At 30.0% G+C, this 15,914-nt stretch overlaps 9 protein-coding genes across 9 annotated transcripts; 7 read left to right on the top strand and 2 right to left on the bottom strand.

Moving 5' to 3' along the window:
• Positions 1–686: 686 nt before the first annotated feature.
• Positions 687–1,646, top strand: ELE39_001613 (uncharacterized protein; the record flags this gene model as incomplete). Its single annotated transcript, XM_067344652.1, has 1 exon — positions 687–1,646. One exon carries the CDS (start codon positions 687–689, stop codon positions 1,644–1,646), a length of 960 nt encoding a protein of 319 aa, XP_067201590.1.
• Positions 1,647–1,913: 267 nt separating this feature from the next.
• Positions 1,914–2,922, top strand: ELE39_001612 (alternative oxidase; the record flags this gene model as incomplete). Its single annotated transcript, XM_067344651.1, has 2 exons — positions 1,914–1,945; positions 1,980–2,922. The coding sequence occupies 2 exons, from the start codon at positions 1,914–1,916 to the stop codon at positions 2,920–2,922; spliced, it is 975 nt and encodes a 324-aa protein (XP_067201589.1).
• A 230-nt stretch (positions 2,923–3,152) lies between these two features.
• ELE39_001610 (transcription factor TFIIH with a vWA domain) lies at positions 3,153–4,418 on the top strand (the record flags this gene model as incomplete). The annotated part of the gene is made up of 1 exon (XM_067344649.1): positions 3,153–4,418. One exon carries the CDS (start codon positions 3,153–3,155, stop codon positions 4,416–4,418), a length of 1,266 nt encoding a protein of 421 aa, XP_067201587.1.
• Positions 4,419–4,649: 231 nt separating this feature from the next.
• On the top strand, positions 4,650–6,482 carry ELE39_001609 (12 transmembrane domain MFS family sugar transporter; the record flags this gene model as incomplete). The annotated part of the gene is made up of 1 exon (XM_067344648.1): positions 4,650–6,482. The coding sequence occupies one exon, from the start codon at positions 4,650–4,652 to the stop codon at positions 6,480–6,482; it is 1,833 nt and encodes a 610-aa protein (XP_067201586.1).
• Positions 6,483–6,825: 343 nt separating this feature from the next.
• Positions 6,826–8,733, top strand: ELE39_001608 (uncharacterized protein; the record flags this gene model as incomplete). The annotated part of the gene is made up of 1 exon (XM_067344647.1): positions 6,826–8,733. The coding sequence occupies one exon, from the start codon at positions 6,826–6,828 to the stop codon at positions 8,731–8,733; it is 1,908 nt and encodes a 635-aa protein (XP_067201585.1).
• ELE39_001607 (uncharacterized protein) lies at positions 8,734–11,748 on the bottom strand (the record flags this gene model as incomplete). Its single annotated transcript, XM_067344646.1, has 1 exon — positions 8,734–11,748. The coding sequence occupies one exon, from the start codon at positions 11,746–11,748 to the stop codon at positions 8,734–8,736; it is 3,015 nt and encodes a 1,004-aa protein (XP_067201584.1).
• Positions 11,749–11,924: 176 nt separating this feature from the next.
• ELE39_001606 (trafficking particle complex subunit 1-like) lies at positions 11,925–12,507 on the top strand (the record flags this gene model as incomplete). Its single annotated transcript, XM_067344645.1, has 4 exons — positions 11,925–11,937; positions 12,063–12,207; positions 12,262–12,325; positions 12,469–12,507. 4 exons carry the CDS (start codon positions 11,925–11,927, stop codon positions 12,505–12,507), a joined length of 261 nt encoding a protein of 86 aa, XP_067201583.1.
• Positions 12,508–12,704: 197 nt separating this feature from the next.
• Positions 12,705–14,498, top strand: ELE39_001605 (WD-40 repeat; the record flags this gene model as incomplete). Its single annotated transcript, XM_067344644.1, has 1 exon — positions 12,705–14,498. One exon carries the CDS (start codon positions 12,705–12,707, stop codon positions 14,496–14,498), a length of 1,794 nt encoding a protein of 597 aa, XP_067201582.1.
• A 172-nt stretch (positions 14,499–14,670) lies between these two features.
• On the bottom strand, positions 14,671–15,877 carry ELE39_001604 (uncharacterized protein; the record flags this gene model as incomplete). Its single annotated transcript, XM_067344643.1, has 2 exons — positions 14,671–14,675; positions 14,719–15,877. 2 exons carry the CDS (start codon positions 15,875–15,877, stop codon positions 14,671–14,673), a joined length of 1,164 nt encoding a protein of 387 aa, XP_067201581.1.
• Between the last annotated feature and the right edge of the window lie 37 nt (positions 15,878–15,914).

Genomic DNA, 15,914 nt, shown 5'->3' with positions numbered 1-15,914 from the left:
ACACACAAATTTAAAAGGTTGAAATATTCATTTAAAAAATATATTATAGAAGAATCATCTTTCAATAATATTCTTGTATTGATTTTTACTTTAATTTTTGTCCTTCCACACTTTTTTACATGTGCTAAACTTATTTTGTAATTTTTATTTTAACATGAGGAAAACCATTTTTGCCCTTGAAAATAAACAACGGATTTTGATCAATAATATTCATGAACCTATCTTTTATTAGAAAAATTTCCCACTTTGCAAGATGTGGGTTTTTCGAGAAACTCATAGCTCCAGAGGTAGTTTGCCCAGATGCTGTTGATTTGTTAATAAAGTACTCTCCAAATTACAGAAATCCAAATTTTAAGAATAAAACAAAGTTTGATGTGAGTTAAACTGAAATAGATATTGAATTTTATTTCAAATTTTTTTTTTAGAGGAGAATCAGAATATCTATTTTATATATTCTTGCAACCTACGCTAGAATCTTTCCTAACGAAACAATTCGAGTAAGTAGAATTAACAACTAATAAATTAAAAAAAACTAAATTGATTAGATTTTATCAAATCAATCATTTTTATATTTAATAATTAATATTTTTGAAATTGCTCTAAATGAAAGTCACGAAAGCAACACAAGTGAGGTTGAGCAATTGTTAACATTGATATTATTTCATTTAATTGAAAGGGAGCAACCAATGTTTTGCAGGGTTGCAATTAAGATTGGATTATTGGAACTGTTGATCAGAATTTTTAAGAAATCAAATGACAATTGCATAACCCTTAGATTGAAGAATGCAATTCTACGCACAATAATTAGGTTAATTCGAGTTTCTCCAACTGCAGCTTCATATTCATGGGTTAAATTAAAAAGAGAAATTTTTGAGTTAATATTTTCGTACGATATTTCAATGAGAATATGGAGCATTAAATATATTTCGACTATTGTTAAAATGATAGAGATAGATAATGAAGATTGTATCACATTAGATTTTATCCAGCCATTAGAATTATGTCCTTCAATATTCGTATTGATGTACGATGAATGTGTACCAATAAGGTTGCAAACAATAAAAATTTTATGTAGAATTATTATTGCTAAAGGTAGTGAAAAAGAATGCAAGCAATTAGTTTATATGGGAATTATTGGATTACTTCTCGATGTACTAAAACAAAATGAATTGAAGAACTGTACAAATAGTGTTGCATTCCCAATTATTATTTCCTTAAATAGATTAATCAAAATTTCAGAAAAGTGGTGTATGGTTTTTATTTATTCTAAGGGAGTTGAAATTATACTAACGTATTTAAAATATCCTGCAGAAAAAATAATAATCCCGGTAATTCTGCTAATATATAATGCTAGCAGCTATTCTTCTTTTCATACGAATAAAGTCTTGGAATGTAAAACGCTAGATAAAATACATAGAATCAGAGAGTTGATTAATTCAGAAGAACTCTTAAAACTAATTGAAAGGGTAATTTATTCACTAATTATGAAATGCACGGAGTATGAGATTCTTTATTCTTTTGTTATGAATAGTGGAGATTCTTACATAATTGAAAATAGATTAATTCAAGACCATTTAAAAATAATACAGAAAAAATCTAATAAACTCAAAAAATTCATCGATTCAAACAAAAATAAACAATTATGATAATGTTTAAATTGATTAGAAATCATTTTTTTTTAAAAAAATTGTGAATTTATTTTTAGATTTCTGTCAATTAATTCAATAAACGTTTTTTAAAGAAGCATGTATTACCCGCTCATGCTCACATTTTATCATAATTATTCTTAATCTGCAGAGAATCCCAATGTATTCTTTTCAATACAAAGTATCGCTAGCGGTCTATATTTGAAGTATATAATCATTACAGGGGACTCTTATATTTAATAATCACTTTTTAAAATAATATTGAATATGTATTATTGCAAGAAACTTATCGAATACAAGTAAATTAAGATATTTTTATAGAAAAAATCTTAGATTACTCTCTCCAAAGGTGAATCTGATCAATTGGTACTCAATAGGTCATTCAAACATAGGGCAGACGATCAATTCGAAGATTTATATTACTTTAGAGAAGGATGGGCCGAGAAATAAGCAAAGAGGCATTTCCAAAAAAAGAACTTTGGAATGCAAAAGTGAGAAGATTTATAAATGTGACAGTGAAAATGAAGAAAGAGTAGGAAACCATTTTATGAAGAGATGCAACCATGCAACTTCCATATTAAAAGGAAAGGAGTTCGGATTTAACTCTCCCATTTGGGACTTGGCAGAAGTTAATGGTGTACAAAAAACTCATTTATACCCAAATGGATTTAAAGACAAAATGTCTTATTATCTTGTGATTGTGTTAAGAAAAAGTTTCGATTTATTAACTAGGTATAAAAAAGGGCATAACGAATATCAATGGTGCAGAAGAATAATTTTTTTGGAAACTGTAGCTGGCGTTCCAGGGATGGTTGGTGCAATGCTAAAACATTTTTCTTCACTCCGAAAAATGAAAAGAGATCATGGATGGATACACACTCTACTTGAAGAGGCTGAAAATGAAAGAATGCATCTACTAATATCATTGCAATTGATAAATAAGCAATCAATATTAACTAGGGTCAGTGTAATTGGAACTCAGTTTGCTTTCTTGATATTTTACACATTATTTTATGTCATTTCTCCAGAATATTCACACAGATTCGTTGGATACTTAGAAGAAGAAGCTGTGAGTACATATACTCATTTAATTGAGGAAATAGACAAGGGTCTGCTCCCGCGGTTTGAGAGAAAAGCCCCGAAATTTGCCTCAGATTACTATGGCTTACCAGAAAATGCAACAATTAGAGATCTATTTTTAGCAATGAGAAGAGACGAATCACATCATAGAGATGTTAATCACGGTCTAGCAGATATAAGATCTAACGGAATATAAGTATTTAGATATTAATTATTTTATTATCTACAAAATAATCCAATTCTTTATTACTAATGCTAAGCGCTTTTTTTTGAAATCGAATAAAGAATGAGGTTAATAAATAGCCATTTAATAATTAAAAATTTGATCTTGAGATCACTACTATTATTTCATAATCAGAGAATGAGCTAATAGTTAATTCGAATTCATATTTTTGAGATAGCAATAGGTTTTATTCTTTGAAATCAATGGACTTTGCGGAGAAATTGGCAGATACTTCTATTAAGAACAACTCACTAGATGAGCAAGAAGAGATTTTATATTCATGGGAGCAAGGCCTTGTAAAAAATTGGGAAAGATTAGTTGAAACAGAGAGCGGACTTGTTGTAATTGATGATGAAAATCACTTCGATTTGAACAATGCGGACGAAGGCTCTAATATTGAACTGTTAATACATAGTTCAAATACAAATATTAGGCGTGGCCTACTCAGAAATATTGTGATTATTTTAGATATGACTTCTAATATGCTGGAGCTCGATTACAAGCCTGACAGACTGCAGTGTATGGTTAAATGCAATGAAATTTTTATTAAACAGCTATTAGAAGACAATCCTCTAACTCAAATTTCGGTTATTTCTATTTACGATGGTGTTGGTGAAGTAATAATAAGCTACAATTCTAATTTTCTTGAGATTATGGCAAGCATTTTAAACTACTTGAAAAAGGGATGTAAAGGAAGTATGTCAATACAAAATGGGCTTGAGAAGGCAAAGTATCTATTAGTTTCAATCCCTCCGTATGGAACAAAAGAAATTATTTTTTTTCTAGGGAGTATGAGAAGTGTAGATAATACTTTTTTATTCAACGAATGGGTAGAAGGCTTTTCTTCCAACAACATTATAATCAATGCAATACTGTTTATCCCAGAATTATATATAATTAAAACTATTACAAAAATGACAGGTGGCGTTTGTTTATGTGCCATGAATAACGATCATTTACTTAAGCTAGCTCTTGAAAACTTTATTAAGCCACCCCCAAGTAATATGACAAGTACCCCGTTGAACATTAATTTAGTCACAATGGGGTTTCCTGAATTTGTATGTAATCAAACACATCCTTTCGGTTGTTCATGTCATCGATCTTTAACTCATCACGGGTATTCCTGCCCGAAGTGTAAATCAATCGTTTGTTATTTGCCAACAAAATGTCCAGTTTGTTTAATATATCTTATTTCCCCGAACCATCTTGCGAGATCATTCGCATATTTATTTCAACATCCAAACATTATTCCCATTAAAACTGAAGAATTTTTAAAAACTGAGTCCAGTTCCATAAAAGAAAACTGCGAATTATGTGAAACCCACTTTTCTAGTAAAAGTTACTTAAACTTTGGGTCAAAATATAATGCAATTAACAAATATTTATGTAAAAATTGCAGCACTCAATTTTGCGACGAATGCTGTAAATTCATTCTTACTACTCTGCATCAATGCCCAATTTGTTGCTGATTGAAAATCTCATAGATTATTTATTAAATTGTTTTTATATATCACTATTTAACTTTCTTGCATTTACACTTTTATTCGTGTTATTTGCAGTAACCGCCTAAATAATCATACAGTTAATGCATGGAAGACAACTATACGCATAAATGCAAAAATTAGCATGCTTACGATATCGTTGTTGCGCAAATGAGATAAAAATTAATGTTAAATATTATGATTACTTTTGTTTAGAATATGGATAAACAAAAGAATGCTCAGGAAAAATTAACTGCCTTTAATGAAAGGCCAATCATTAATCAACAAGTATATGACAAAAATTCAAAAAAAAGTTTGAAGCATTTCAGTAGTAGTTCAACTTTATCGACGAGTTCAGGATCGTCTGTTGAACTTTATGAGGCTTCTGAGTTACAAAGACTACATAGTATTGCTTTAAGGAGTATTGCTATTGTTTGTTTGGCTGCGTCTCTAGATGGATGTGATGAGCAACTTCTTCCAGCTTCTCTAAGAGCACTTGAAGTAGATTTAAAGTTGAGTCCAAAAGACCTTGGTAATATTATTTTGTGTCAGATATTATGTCTTGCCTTGAGTTGTCCAATATGGGGTTTACTTGCAGATAGATATTCAAGGAAGTACATTTTGGCCACCGGTGTAACTGTTTGGGGCTTCGTTACGATATTACTTGCATTTAGTAGTTTTTACTGGGAGGTATTAATCACTAGAGCTATTAATGGAGCGTTTTTGGGTAGTGTTGGGCCACTAGCACAGAGTGTTTTAGCAGATACACTAAATTCGAAAAACAGAGGTTTGGGATTTGGAATGATACAACTTTCAAGTTGCGTTGGAAGAGTTTTTGGGGCAGTTCTAACTACTTCAATCTCACAGAAACTGATTGTTGGGTTTCAAGGATGGAGATTTGCATTCCTTTTGGTAGGAGTTCTAAGCGCAATATTAGGAGGAATAATAGTATTTTTTATGGATGAAATCCCTCACCTACACCTACACCGTTTTAGATCTATTCAATCAGATCTGAATAGTGAAAGTGAACAAGAACCCTTAGAACAACAAGAACAAAGTGAATTTAGTATTTCCGTTGTTGCACGCCCGGATACTGGAGGAGCAGATTCTGATACTCAATCTGTTATTGGTGCAGTGTCGCAGGAAGAAAGTCAAAGAACTAGTCTTCTTAACACATTTAACACAACTAGAATATTTTTACATGATGAGAATGAGGAAATTTCAGATATAGTTGATGAAAACGTATCTACACTTCAATTTATGAAAAACGTGATCACACAAAGCCTGATAGTAAAAAGTGTTATTTTAATGATCTTAGAGGGGATTAGCGGAACGATACCTTGGAGTTCACTTACATTTATGACAATGTATTTACAATATTGTGACCTTTCAAATTTCCAAGCGGCCTTAGTTGTTGCAACTATGCTCGCAGGATCTATGATTGGTGGGCCAATGGGAGGTTTGTTAGGAGATTGCTTAAATCGTATCTCCGCCAATCATGGAAGGCCCCTCGTTGGTCAGATTTCTATGGCAATAAGAATTCCAATCATGTGTATTCTATTCTTGGTAATACCGAAAGAATCTTCATCATTCTATTACTTTATAGTTTTATCTTTTCTAATGGGATTCTTTGCGATTGCAGGTGCTGCTGCAAGCAGACCAATTCTTTCTGATGTTGTTAGAGCATCTCACAGAGCAACTGTATTCTCTATAGCTGTTTTATTTGAAGGTATCTCAGCGGCTACATTCGGGGCTCCTGTTGTTGGAATTTTATCAGAAAATGTTTTTGGTTATAAGACAATTGCAGAAAATGTAAGTCAAATGGATGCAGATTTAAGACTTAACAATGCAAATGCGCTTTCTAACGCACTCGTATTCCTTACCGTTTTTCCTTGGTGTATTTCCTTGTTATTATATTCTCTCTTGCACTTCACATATGGAAATGATAAGAGATCGTTGAAAATCGAACTTTCCGAAATATCTGGCTACACAAGAACTATTAGAAGCAGGTTAGAATCTAACGGGTCAGATACTCTTTCAAACCGGTCTTAGAGGTAATATTTTGCGAATATAATTCCTAAGTTATAGAAATGTAAATTTTCTAGCTTTAACACTGTTTATCTAATTAGTCTTTTTATCCAAATATTTGCCTTAAATAGAATACTTTTTGGGGCAGCTTTAAAAATTGAAAATTTCATATTTTGTTATCATGTCGATCTAACAGAATTGCAAATTTTGTAACAATATATATACATATTTCATGTAATACATGTAACAAGTATGACATGCAATCTGTAATAGAATAACTAGTTTCATATCCCGCGTGTGGGGAGGTGACGTGTCGTTATAACTGAAAAAAAAAAATTATTAAAATAATTTATGGAATCAGTACATTATGGAAAGAGTTAGAGTTGTTCTTAGGGTACGACCTAATGCTGATGGGAGTGATGATGAAGATATTGTAGATATAAGGAGCCAGCGGAAAGTTGTTATTTCTAAACCTGGCAAAAAAAACACATACTTGCTTTCGCAGCAAACCAGATATTATGAATACACATTCGATCATATATTCCCACCTAGCTCTGACCAAGAAATTGTTTACAACATATCGACATGTAATTTTTTAAAAAATGCAATATCAAACGGAATTAATTTAACTGTATTCGTTTATGGAGCAACCGGCACTGGAAAAACATATACTATTATTGGAAATGAGAAAAATCCTGGTATAGTAATTAGAGGAATTAATGAAACATTTGAACATCTTTTTAGCGATAAAAAGTTCATTAAAGATAATTTTTCTGATATAAGTTGTAATGAAAATAATAATTCAAATGAATTAAGGTCGAACTCTAGCTTCTTTGTAACTGCATCATATATGGAAATTTACAATGAAACGATTAGAGATCTGCTAAATCCATCAAATAACTCGACTATTGGCCAGTATTCTTGTGAAATTCTAGAAGATCAATCGAATATACAAATCAGCAACCTGACTCAACTACTCATTGAAAATAGTAAAGAAGGAATTCAAGCTCTAAACTTTGGAAATAAGTACCGAAAGATTGAACAAACTGCTGCAAATAATGTATCTTCAAGAAGCCACGCAATTTTCCAGTTATCTATATTTTTAGAAGGAAAAAAGTTTTTTAATATGCCTACGAATAATAATCCACATAAATTCGTTAGAAGTAACAATTATAAAAATGAGCATTTCCCTAGTGAAAAACTATATAAACCATCAATTAACAATTCAATTAGTCCCCAGCTTTGGTGCAAGATTTCGTTTATCGATCTTGCTGGTTCTGAAAGAGCAAGCGCAACACAAAATAGGGGAATTCGATTAACTGAAGGTGCACATATTAATCGTTCATTACTAGCTTTAGCTAACTGTATTAATTCTTTGGCTTTATCAAGCCCTAACGTTGATGGACAGGTAATTCTTAACCAGAATAATGATAATAAACACCATGTCAAATATAGAGACTCTAAACTGACTCATATATTGAAGAATAGTTTAGAAGGTGAGAAATGCTTTGTTGTAATGATAGCAAATATTTCTCCATCATCCAAGGCATTTGAGGAATCTCATAATACGTTGAAATATGCGAACAGAGCAAAAAATATAAAGGTTAGAATATCTAATCAATTACTTAATGAGAATGAAGAAAACGATTTATCATGTAGTTGCAATTGTCATGTCGTGACTAACTATTATGATCATAAGGCTAAATCCAAAAAAAAATTCCAGATTGAATCATCTTCACAAACTGTAATTTCCGGATTAGTTACAATTGAAGAGAGGAAAACTTTTCAAGATGAGAATAATCATGGATTAAACTTGATTCAACATTTAAACAACAATATATATGATGTGATTAATTCTTTGAGTGAGCTTTTAAACCAGACATCAAGTAAAAAAGTTAATGAGACTATAATTGAAAACTCAAACTCTTTATCAGAGAAAGAGAACAACTCAAAACTCCAGAAAAATGAAATAAATTATTCGGAAAAGCAATTAAACAGAGCTAGTTTCGTTTCGACGCAATCTAATGATGAAATTAATTCCACAGAAATAAGCAAAATAGGTGAATCTTTATACAATACAGAGCCATTCAGAGAACTAGAATCAAAAATATTTAGTATTATGATAGACTCATTAAACAAGTTAAAGGAAATTAAGTTAGAATATAATGAAATATTGAATAGTGAAGCTTTACTTTTAAAGAAAATACAAGACTTAGCTGAGGATTTCTCGATTAAGCGACAAAAAAAATATACAGAATCTGTTATACATGACTGATCATGAATTGATATTTTCGTGAACACCAAGTTTATTTTCTACTGAATTTAGGAAATGCATAATGTTTTGGAGTTTCCAACCAAGTTCTTCTTCTATAACACTTTTTTCAACACCCAATCTCTTGTTTAATACATGATCGAACTCGAAAATTACACCAGTTAAAATCTCTTTAACAGATGCAAATATTGATAATGGGCTGGGCAAAATAGAAGAAACAACAGAACTTAAATGCGCTTTATCATATTCATGCCCCATTGAATTTGGATTGTTTGAATTTCTAAAATCAATTGAACCACTTTTGCTGGGTTCACTTGATCTTTTACCATCAATATCTAATATTGAATTTCTTTCATAAGAACCATTTTCTGTAATTATGGAGGAAAATAATGTTTCCATTTCTTCTTTACCTGCAATTGAAAGATAAAGGCTCATATACTTTAAAATATAATTATTTATATGAAATTCTAAATTTTTCCAAAATAATTCAGTAGATTCTCGAATGTATTTATGATTTGTACACTGTAATTCTTTAATATCACTGGACTGAATTTCAGGATGTACTTGCAGCACAATTTTTGTTAATGGAAGAGAAATATTTGAACAAATGTTGTTAATCATTTCTTCTAAATTTGAATTGATTAAAACATCAACAACATTAACAATTGAATCTAGTGTTGCCTTGAAACATAGAAGGTTGTAACTGCTTGCTAAACTATTTGATTCCGTTATTTTTGCATTACTGGATAAGTTTTTTTCACTATCTAATCCATATAGATTACTTTCCAAAACTTCAAACCCATCTCTTTGGCTATTTCGTTTACTTAAATTTATAAGTTCATATTTTAAATAAAGTAAATTTCTAATAATAAATAAACTTCCATGATACATCCTTGAGATTTTATCAGTTAAGTATAATTTATTGCAGATAAATTCTTTCGCAAAAACCAATTTATCGCAGCACTTTTGTATAATCAACTTATTCAAAAATAAATAGCTAGAACTAGGAACCATATTATCAATATATGATAAAGCTAATAACGCGTTTTTTACAACAGGATAACAACCAATACTAACGTTTATTGAGTCACCATCTTGTTTGTGATAAATTTCAATTGAAGATGTAGCATTTCTATCATTGATACTCATCTCACACTCTTCGTGAACATTTTCAAAATATTCATCATCAAATAAAAAATCTTCTGGATCACTATTAGTCTGTAAGTATATTTTATTAGGTGGGAATGAAACATTTGTTAATAGTTCACTTTCATAGTGATGATCCTCGTTTTTTTCGACACATTTGAATTTGTTTGCGCTTTCAGCCTCTTCTTTCATTGAATTATTATTAGATAAAGTTTTGGATAAATGATTATGATTGATTGATGCATTAGAAACTGAATCTTCTAGAGACTGAATGCTTCTTATTAATCTTTTATCTGCATTAAATAATTGTAATATTTCCGGATAATTTAACTCATCAGCTTTCAATTCATAATCTTGAATTTTTTCTTTTATAAAAACTTCCGTAGAATACATCAGGTGTTCGAGTAATGAACTTTGCAGTTTTAGTATGTAATGAAGAAGCGAAGATAAATAGATATCTGGAAAAGAAACTGATTGGTATAAGTCATTCGAGATATTCATGATATCCTGTGATAAGTATTGAATTGATTCTCTCAATAATTCGGGATCTCTTTGTGCTTCTTTAATTTGTAATATTAGTATATTGTAGTATTCATTGCCAAACCTTTCAATTAGTGAGCCGAAATAATTATTAAACTCAATACTCCTTTTGGAGGTGTTCATTTTGTTTCCAAGCTCCCTGTTGAACCTCTGAATTTCGTAAATTCTACTTTCATCCTTGCCATTTCGAGCTTCTTCACAGCAGAAAAACGATTTATATGTAATCCATTCATATTTACAATAATTTAATAGCAATCTGGTATAATTTTTAATATTTAGTGTCAAACAGTTTTGAGAATTTTTGTTTAAATATAACTTTTTTGAACCAAACTTAATAAATGACCTGACGCCACAACATTCGTCGGAAATTCTAAAGTCAATATAGTGGTTCTCCATCTCTTCTATTGCAGATTTGTAAGTTTCATTTTGAAAAGTTTCCTTGTATCTTTGCAATAACAATTTTATATACTCGTTAAAAAGTTTTCCTTTTGCTCTCAATTGCGTAAAGTACAGGGAAATATTATACTCACCTTTATTTTCTCTACTGGGATCATAGTTAAGTTGTGGAGGTATTTCTTTAATGTGATTTTCATCTACACTATTCTTGACTTGGCATTCCTTTAATATATTTTTCATGACATTTTTTATTATACAACAGAGTCTAACTCTTAATTTTTTATAGCCCTCAACATAATAATCTGTGCGTTTCAGTTCCGTATGATTTTGGAAGAAAACGATTGAATTATCAATTATTTCAAAACAACTAGAAACTTCCTTTAAATTGTTTGAGAATTTATCATTTTGTAGTTTATAATAGATAATTGTGTACTGTTGATAAGGAAATATATATTCCTCGATTATTTTTGCCTGGGACTCAAGGTTTCCAAGCAGTGATATCGAATTATCACAAATAGACTGAAAACAAGTTGTATTTTTAATAAACTCAATCTTTCTGGACTCAAGCTGTTCTAAATTTTTCTTATGGATTATATTTTTATTTCGTATCTCATCCCACTCGTTTTTAATAATATTAAAACTACTTTTAGCCATTTCCAACTTATTGAATTTATTTTCGACCAAATCTTGCTTAAGAATATTTTTGAAATGATTACCTGAGCATAAGCCAGTTTTATTAGATAACACTTCTGAAAAATACTGTTTTTTGGGAACAACAATCCCACTGACAAAAGTTAGTCTATTACATTGATCTGAAATATTACGTAGGGCTTTTATACTCCTTTCGGGAATTAAATTGACAGAATTATTTGTTATTTCTGAAAGTCTTCTATTTGGAGAGATTGAATCTCGATCAATGCCAATGTTGCCATTCATTAATGTTTGACGATTTAACAATTTTTTCCATTCAAATTGAAGAATATTGCATACTTTACAAAATCATGCTGCCGCCATTTCTATTAGCGATATTTTTCAAAAGAAAATAGGCTAATGCGAACAAAAGAATCTTTTGAATTATTAATATATAGCTTGACAATTTTCCATAGACAAACATGTGTATTTCATGTAAATATTGTTGAAGCAGAAGCATCAAATTATTGGAGGTTAGTTATGCCCTAAGTTTCACAAACTTTTAACACATTTTTAATACAAAAATAACAGGAATTTTCTTTCAAAATCTTCGTATAAAGATGAAGTTTCTGAAACGCAAATTGTTTCAAAAAGGCACAATTCGAAAAAATACTATAGGCATATTCGTCTATTAAATGGACTTTTATTCTCAATGAAGTCTTTTTGTAAAAGGCTTATTCCAAACATTACTAATGATAAGGATGGGTAAATTTATCTCACAAAACTTTTAAAGTTGTCTTTATTTTTCAAACACTTTAGGTTTATTTCTTATACTACAGAACTATACAAGTTGTATTGCTTTGAGACTCTTTCAGGGCATAAGGTTAGTTAAAACTATTTAATAATTATATTAATTAAAATTTTAGTTTATCTTGATGGTGCATCCATCAATTAATTACGGAAATGAACTACTGAGGTAATTAATAAATTAAAAACATGAAAAAATTTTAATTAATATCATTTTAGGAAACTATACTCAACCATTTATCTAGAAAATGTTATTAAATCCCCTGAATATAACTATGGGTCTTTAATTGATAATCAATTATTTGAAAGTTCATTGGGATCATTTTTTAAACGCTATATCCAAGAGATGTCGTAAAATTTAGTTTAGATTATGCTCCAACACTGCGTATTGTACATTACTTTTAATAGTTAATTTATTCAATTTGCGCCAAATAAATTATTAAAGTTATTATTTTATGAGTCACGTCAACTTTTCAAACAAAAGTGTCCTTAAGTTAATCCTCCAATTTTTGTTGGAAAGTGGCTTATTAGAAAGCTACTCTACTCTATCAAATGAGAGTGGTGTTAGCCTAAATTGGATTGAAAATGTCGATAAAATAAAGACAATAATTTCTAAAGGACTTTGGGGTGAGCTAATCGAAATATTAAAATATATCAAGATTCCAGTAAATTTACAAGTAATTCTTTTTGAACACATTGCCTTGGAGTTACTAGAGTTAAAAGAGCCATTTGTTGCTCAATACTTGATAGAAAATAACAAATCACTATTTTTATATCATAACCAATTTCATGAAAAATTTAACACTCTTCTCGAGATCATCGAAAAATCAAAGAATATAATTTCAAGTTCAAAAAATGATTCAGTTGAATTAAATTACTCACTAGTTTTAACATTTGTAAAGAATAACTTCATGGAAAGGGGAAATAAAGAGAAATCAAGAGAAAGATTATCAAAATTAATTTCGGAGAACTTAATCGAAGTTAGGAAATCGATGTTATTAGAAGTTATTGGCGATTCCTTGAGATATAAAAATACTTTAAAATTAAACAATGAAGAGTCATATGAGAGCTTAGGTTTCGAATTTAATGAAAATAGTTTTACACGCGGCCAAAGACAATTGCAATTGAATGAATCGAAAGAACTAAAACTATTTGTAAGCTCTTCCATTGCTATTAATACAGAAAAATTTGGATATCTATGTTGCATTACATTCACTTCCTCTGGAGAGCAGATATTTGCCACTTCAAAAGGGTATATTATTATTTGGAACACTGATTTATGCGACTTCACGAATAAAAATGTAAATTCAAAAGTTATATACTCTCATTGCGAAGAGGAAGTTAAAATTTTAGGCTTGTCAGTAACTACTCTTAAAAATCGAATCAGTTATGGAAATAATGAACTTGAAAATGATCAAAACCCTGATCGTATCCTAATTGCTAGTACAAGTGAAAAGGCTGATATAAAGGTTTGGGACCATTCTAATTCAAATTTTATTTTTTTTGTTAATGCCTACGAAAAGTATATTACTGACTTGACCTTTAACAAAGATGCTACATGTATACTTTCTTCATCAATTGAAGGGGTTATAAAAATTCATGGATTAAAATCAGTGCGAACAATCAAGTATTTTCCAAAAAGCAGTGACTTCTTTGTAAATAAAGTTTCCTATAATAATTCAGAAACAATGGTAATAAGCGCACTAAGTAATGGTAGTATTCAAATTTGGGATATTAAGTCCAGCAGTTGCATGGCAACATATGATATATGCTCCGCACAAATTTTGGAATTGAAGTCGGTTAATAACTTTGATTTTTTATTCTCAATCCAAAAAGATAAAGAATTCAAAAGAAATATCCAAACATTTGATTTGTTTTTCATCGGATCAAAATTAGGAATGTATTTTGTTGACATTTCTAATGGAGAAACAATAAATCTACCGCTTGGAGAAAATTTAATGAAAAATTTGTTTTCTTTTACGTTTAATTCAAAAATAAACGTTGTCATTTGCTTGCTAAGAAATTCTAAAATAGCAATATACGACATTAAAAGACGAAACATTAAATACAAAGAAATAGAGATTGAAAATCCATGTGAATATCAACAAATTTTTACAGATCAATTCAGTGGAAGTATTGCTATTACAGGGAATAATAAATTAGTTATATTAAATGAGAATAATCAGGAATCCAGCCACGTTGATATAGATTCAAATGTTTCATTTATCTCATCCAATTCTAGATTATAATAATCTTTCGTCATATTTAAGAATTTAGAATTGTTTTTGCACTTTAGCACACGCTCAAACATGCTGTTAATAAGCTTACAATTCCTTAGGCTATAAATGGTGTGAATTATGCTGATCGGAAACATATTGTTTAAAATCGAATTATTTAAATTAGTTATAACCTTGTGAGTGTTTATGCTTAAATAATCAAAAATTTTGTCAGTTTCTCTTCCAAAAATACGTTGATTTTCATTTATTATAGTAATAATCTCTGAATGATCAAGTAAATCTAAACCAAAATATTCGCTTTGGCACATGTCCAGAAAATAATTTGAACAAAGAGACTCAAAATTTTTATCGAAAACAAACTTAGTTTTATCTTTAACATTTACAGCTTTACTTGGATTGAAAATTGCAATATTTCTGAATGGATGGCCTACAGATCTCCCTAATATACTTGGAGGATCTACATATGCCTTATTTAACTCTCCTAATATAACACCAGTTTGATATACAACAAACGCTAAGGCAGTTATAGGGCTGTAATTAGTATTTGAATTTCTGTTCACCAAACTCTCAATATATTTCAGGTTTATTAGCCAAATATCATCGCAATAATTGCTTTGATCTAATAAAAATCTTATATTTGCAAAACTTAATATTTTAATAAGGTTCAAATCATTAACTTTTGTGTCTGTATTCTCGTTAATTAATAATGACAGCGATGGTTTATATGAACGGGGTGCCTCTTCATCTAAAAACTCAAAAATTTCATTTGAAATATTGCTAAATACTGAGTCCACCTCAGTAGATAGGTGAATAGTTTTATTATGATCCGAGTTTTCAAGTTTATGACGAACGCTTTCTAATACTTCATCGCTTTCAAGACGAGAATCTATAGTACTTAAGCCATAAGAATTATTTAATAACGCTGCTGCGCTGGTTGAGTCTGAGCACTTCCTATACATCGTATTGTGAACATTTTTCTCTCCAACTAACCTTTTTAAAAATAATAAGCTATTCCATTTATCTGGACACATCCCAAGGTCGCTGCTTTGTTCAAATACATCAATTGCCCCATCCCAAAACAACTGTTCAGTCAAACTCCCTTTAATTGCAGCAGAAGCTTGGTTATCATTTGTGTGATACAACATATTGTTTTGATAAAAAGAATGCTTAATATTCAAAAAATTTCTAGGTTCATCTCCCAACCTAAAAAGATTATTTTGAATGAAATTTGAGTCAAAAATTACAATTGATCCAGTTTCAAGACTGTTTTGCTGGTTTTTATCAAATTCAAAGTTAGCATTACCTACACAATTTTGATCCAAGCAAATTTTATTAAAGTATGTACAAACAACCGCAGGTATATTACCCGAAAAAATATGGATATTTTCCATCTCATTAAAAATTCATATTTGCCTTGCTTTATCTAGT

This window comes from Cryptosporidium sp. chipmunk genotype I, assembly GCF_004936735.1.
Source record: "Cryptosporidium sp. chipmunk genotype I strain 37763 chromosome Unknown contig_18, whole genome shotgun sequence".
Taxonomy (NCBI): domain Eukaryota; phylum Apicomplexa; class Conoidasida; order Eucoccidiorida; family Cryptosporidiidae; genus Cryptosporidium; species Cryptosporidium sp. chipmunk genotype I.
This window is presented reverse-complemented; position numbering and strand designations above follow the sequence as displayed.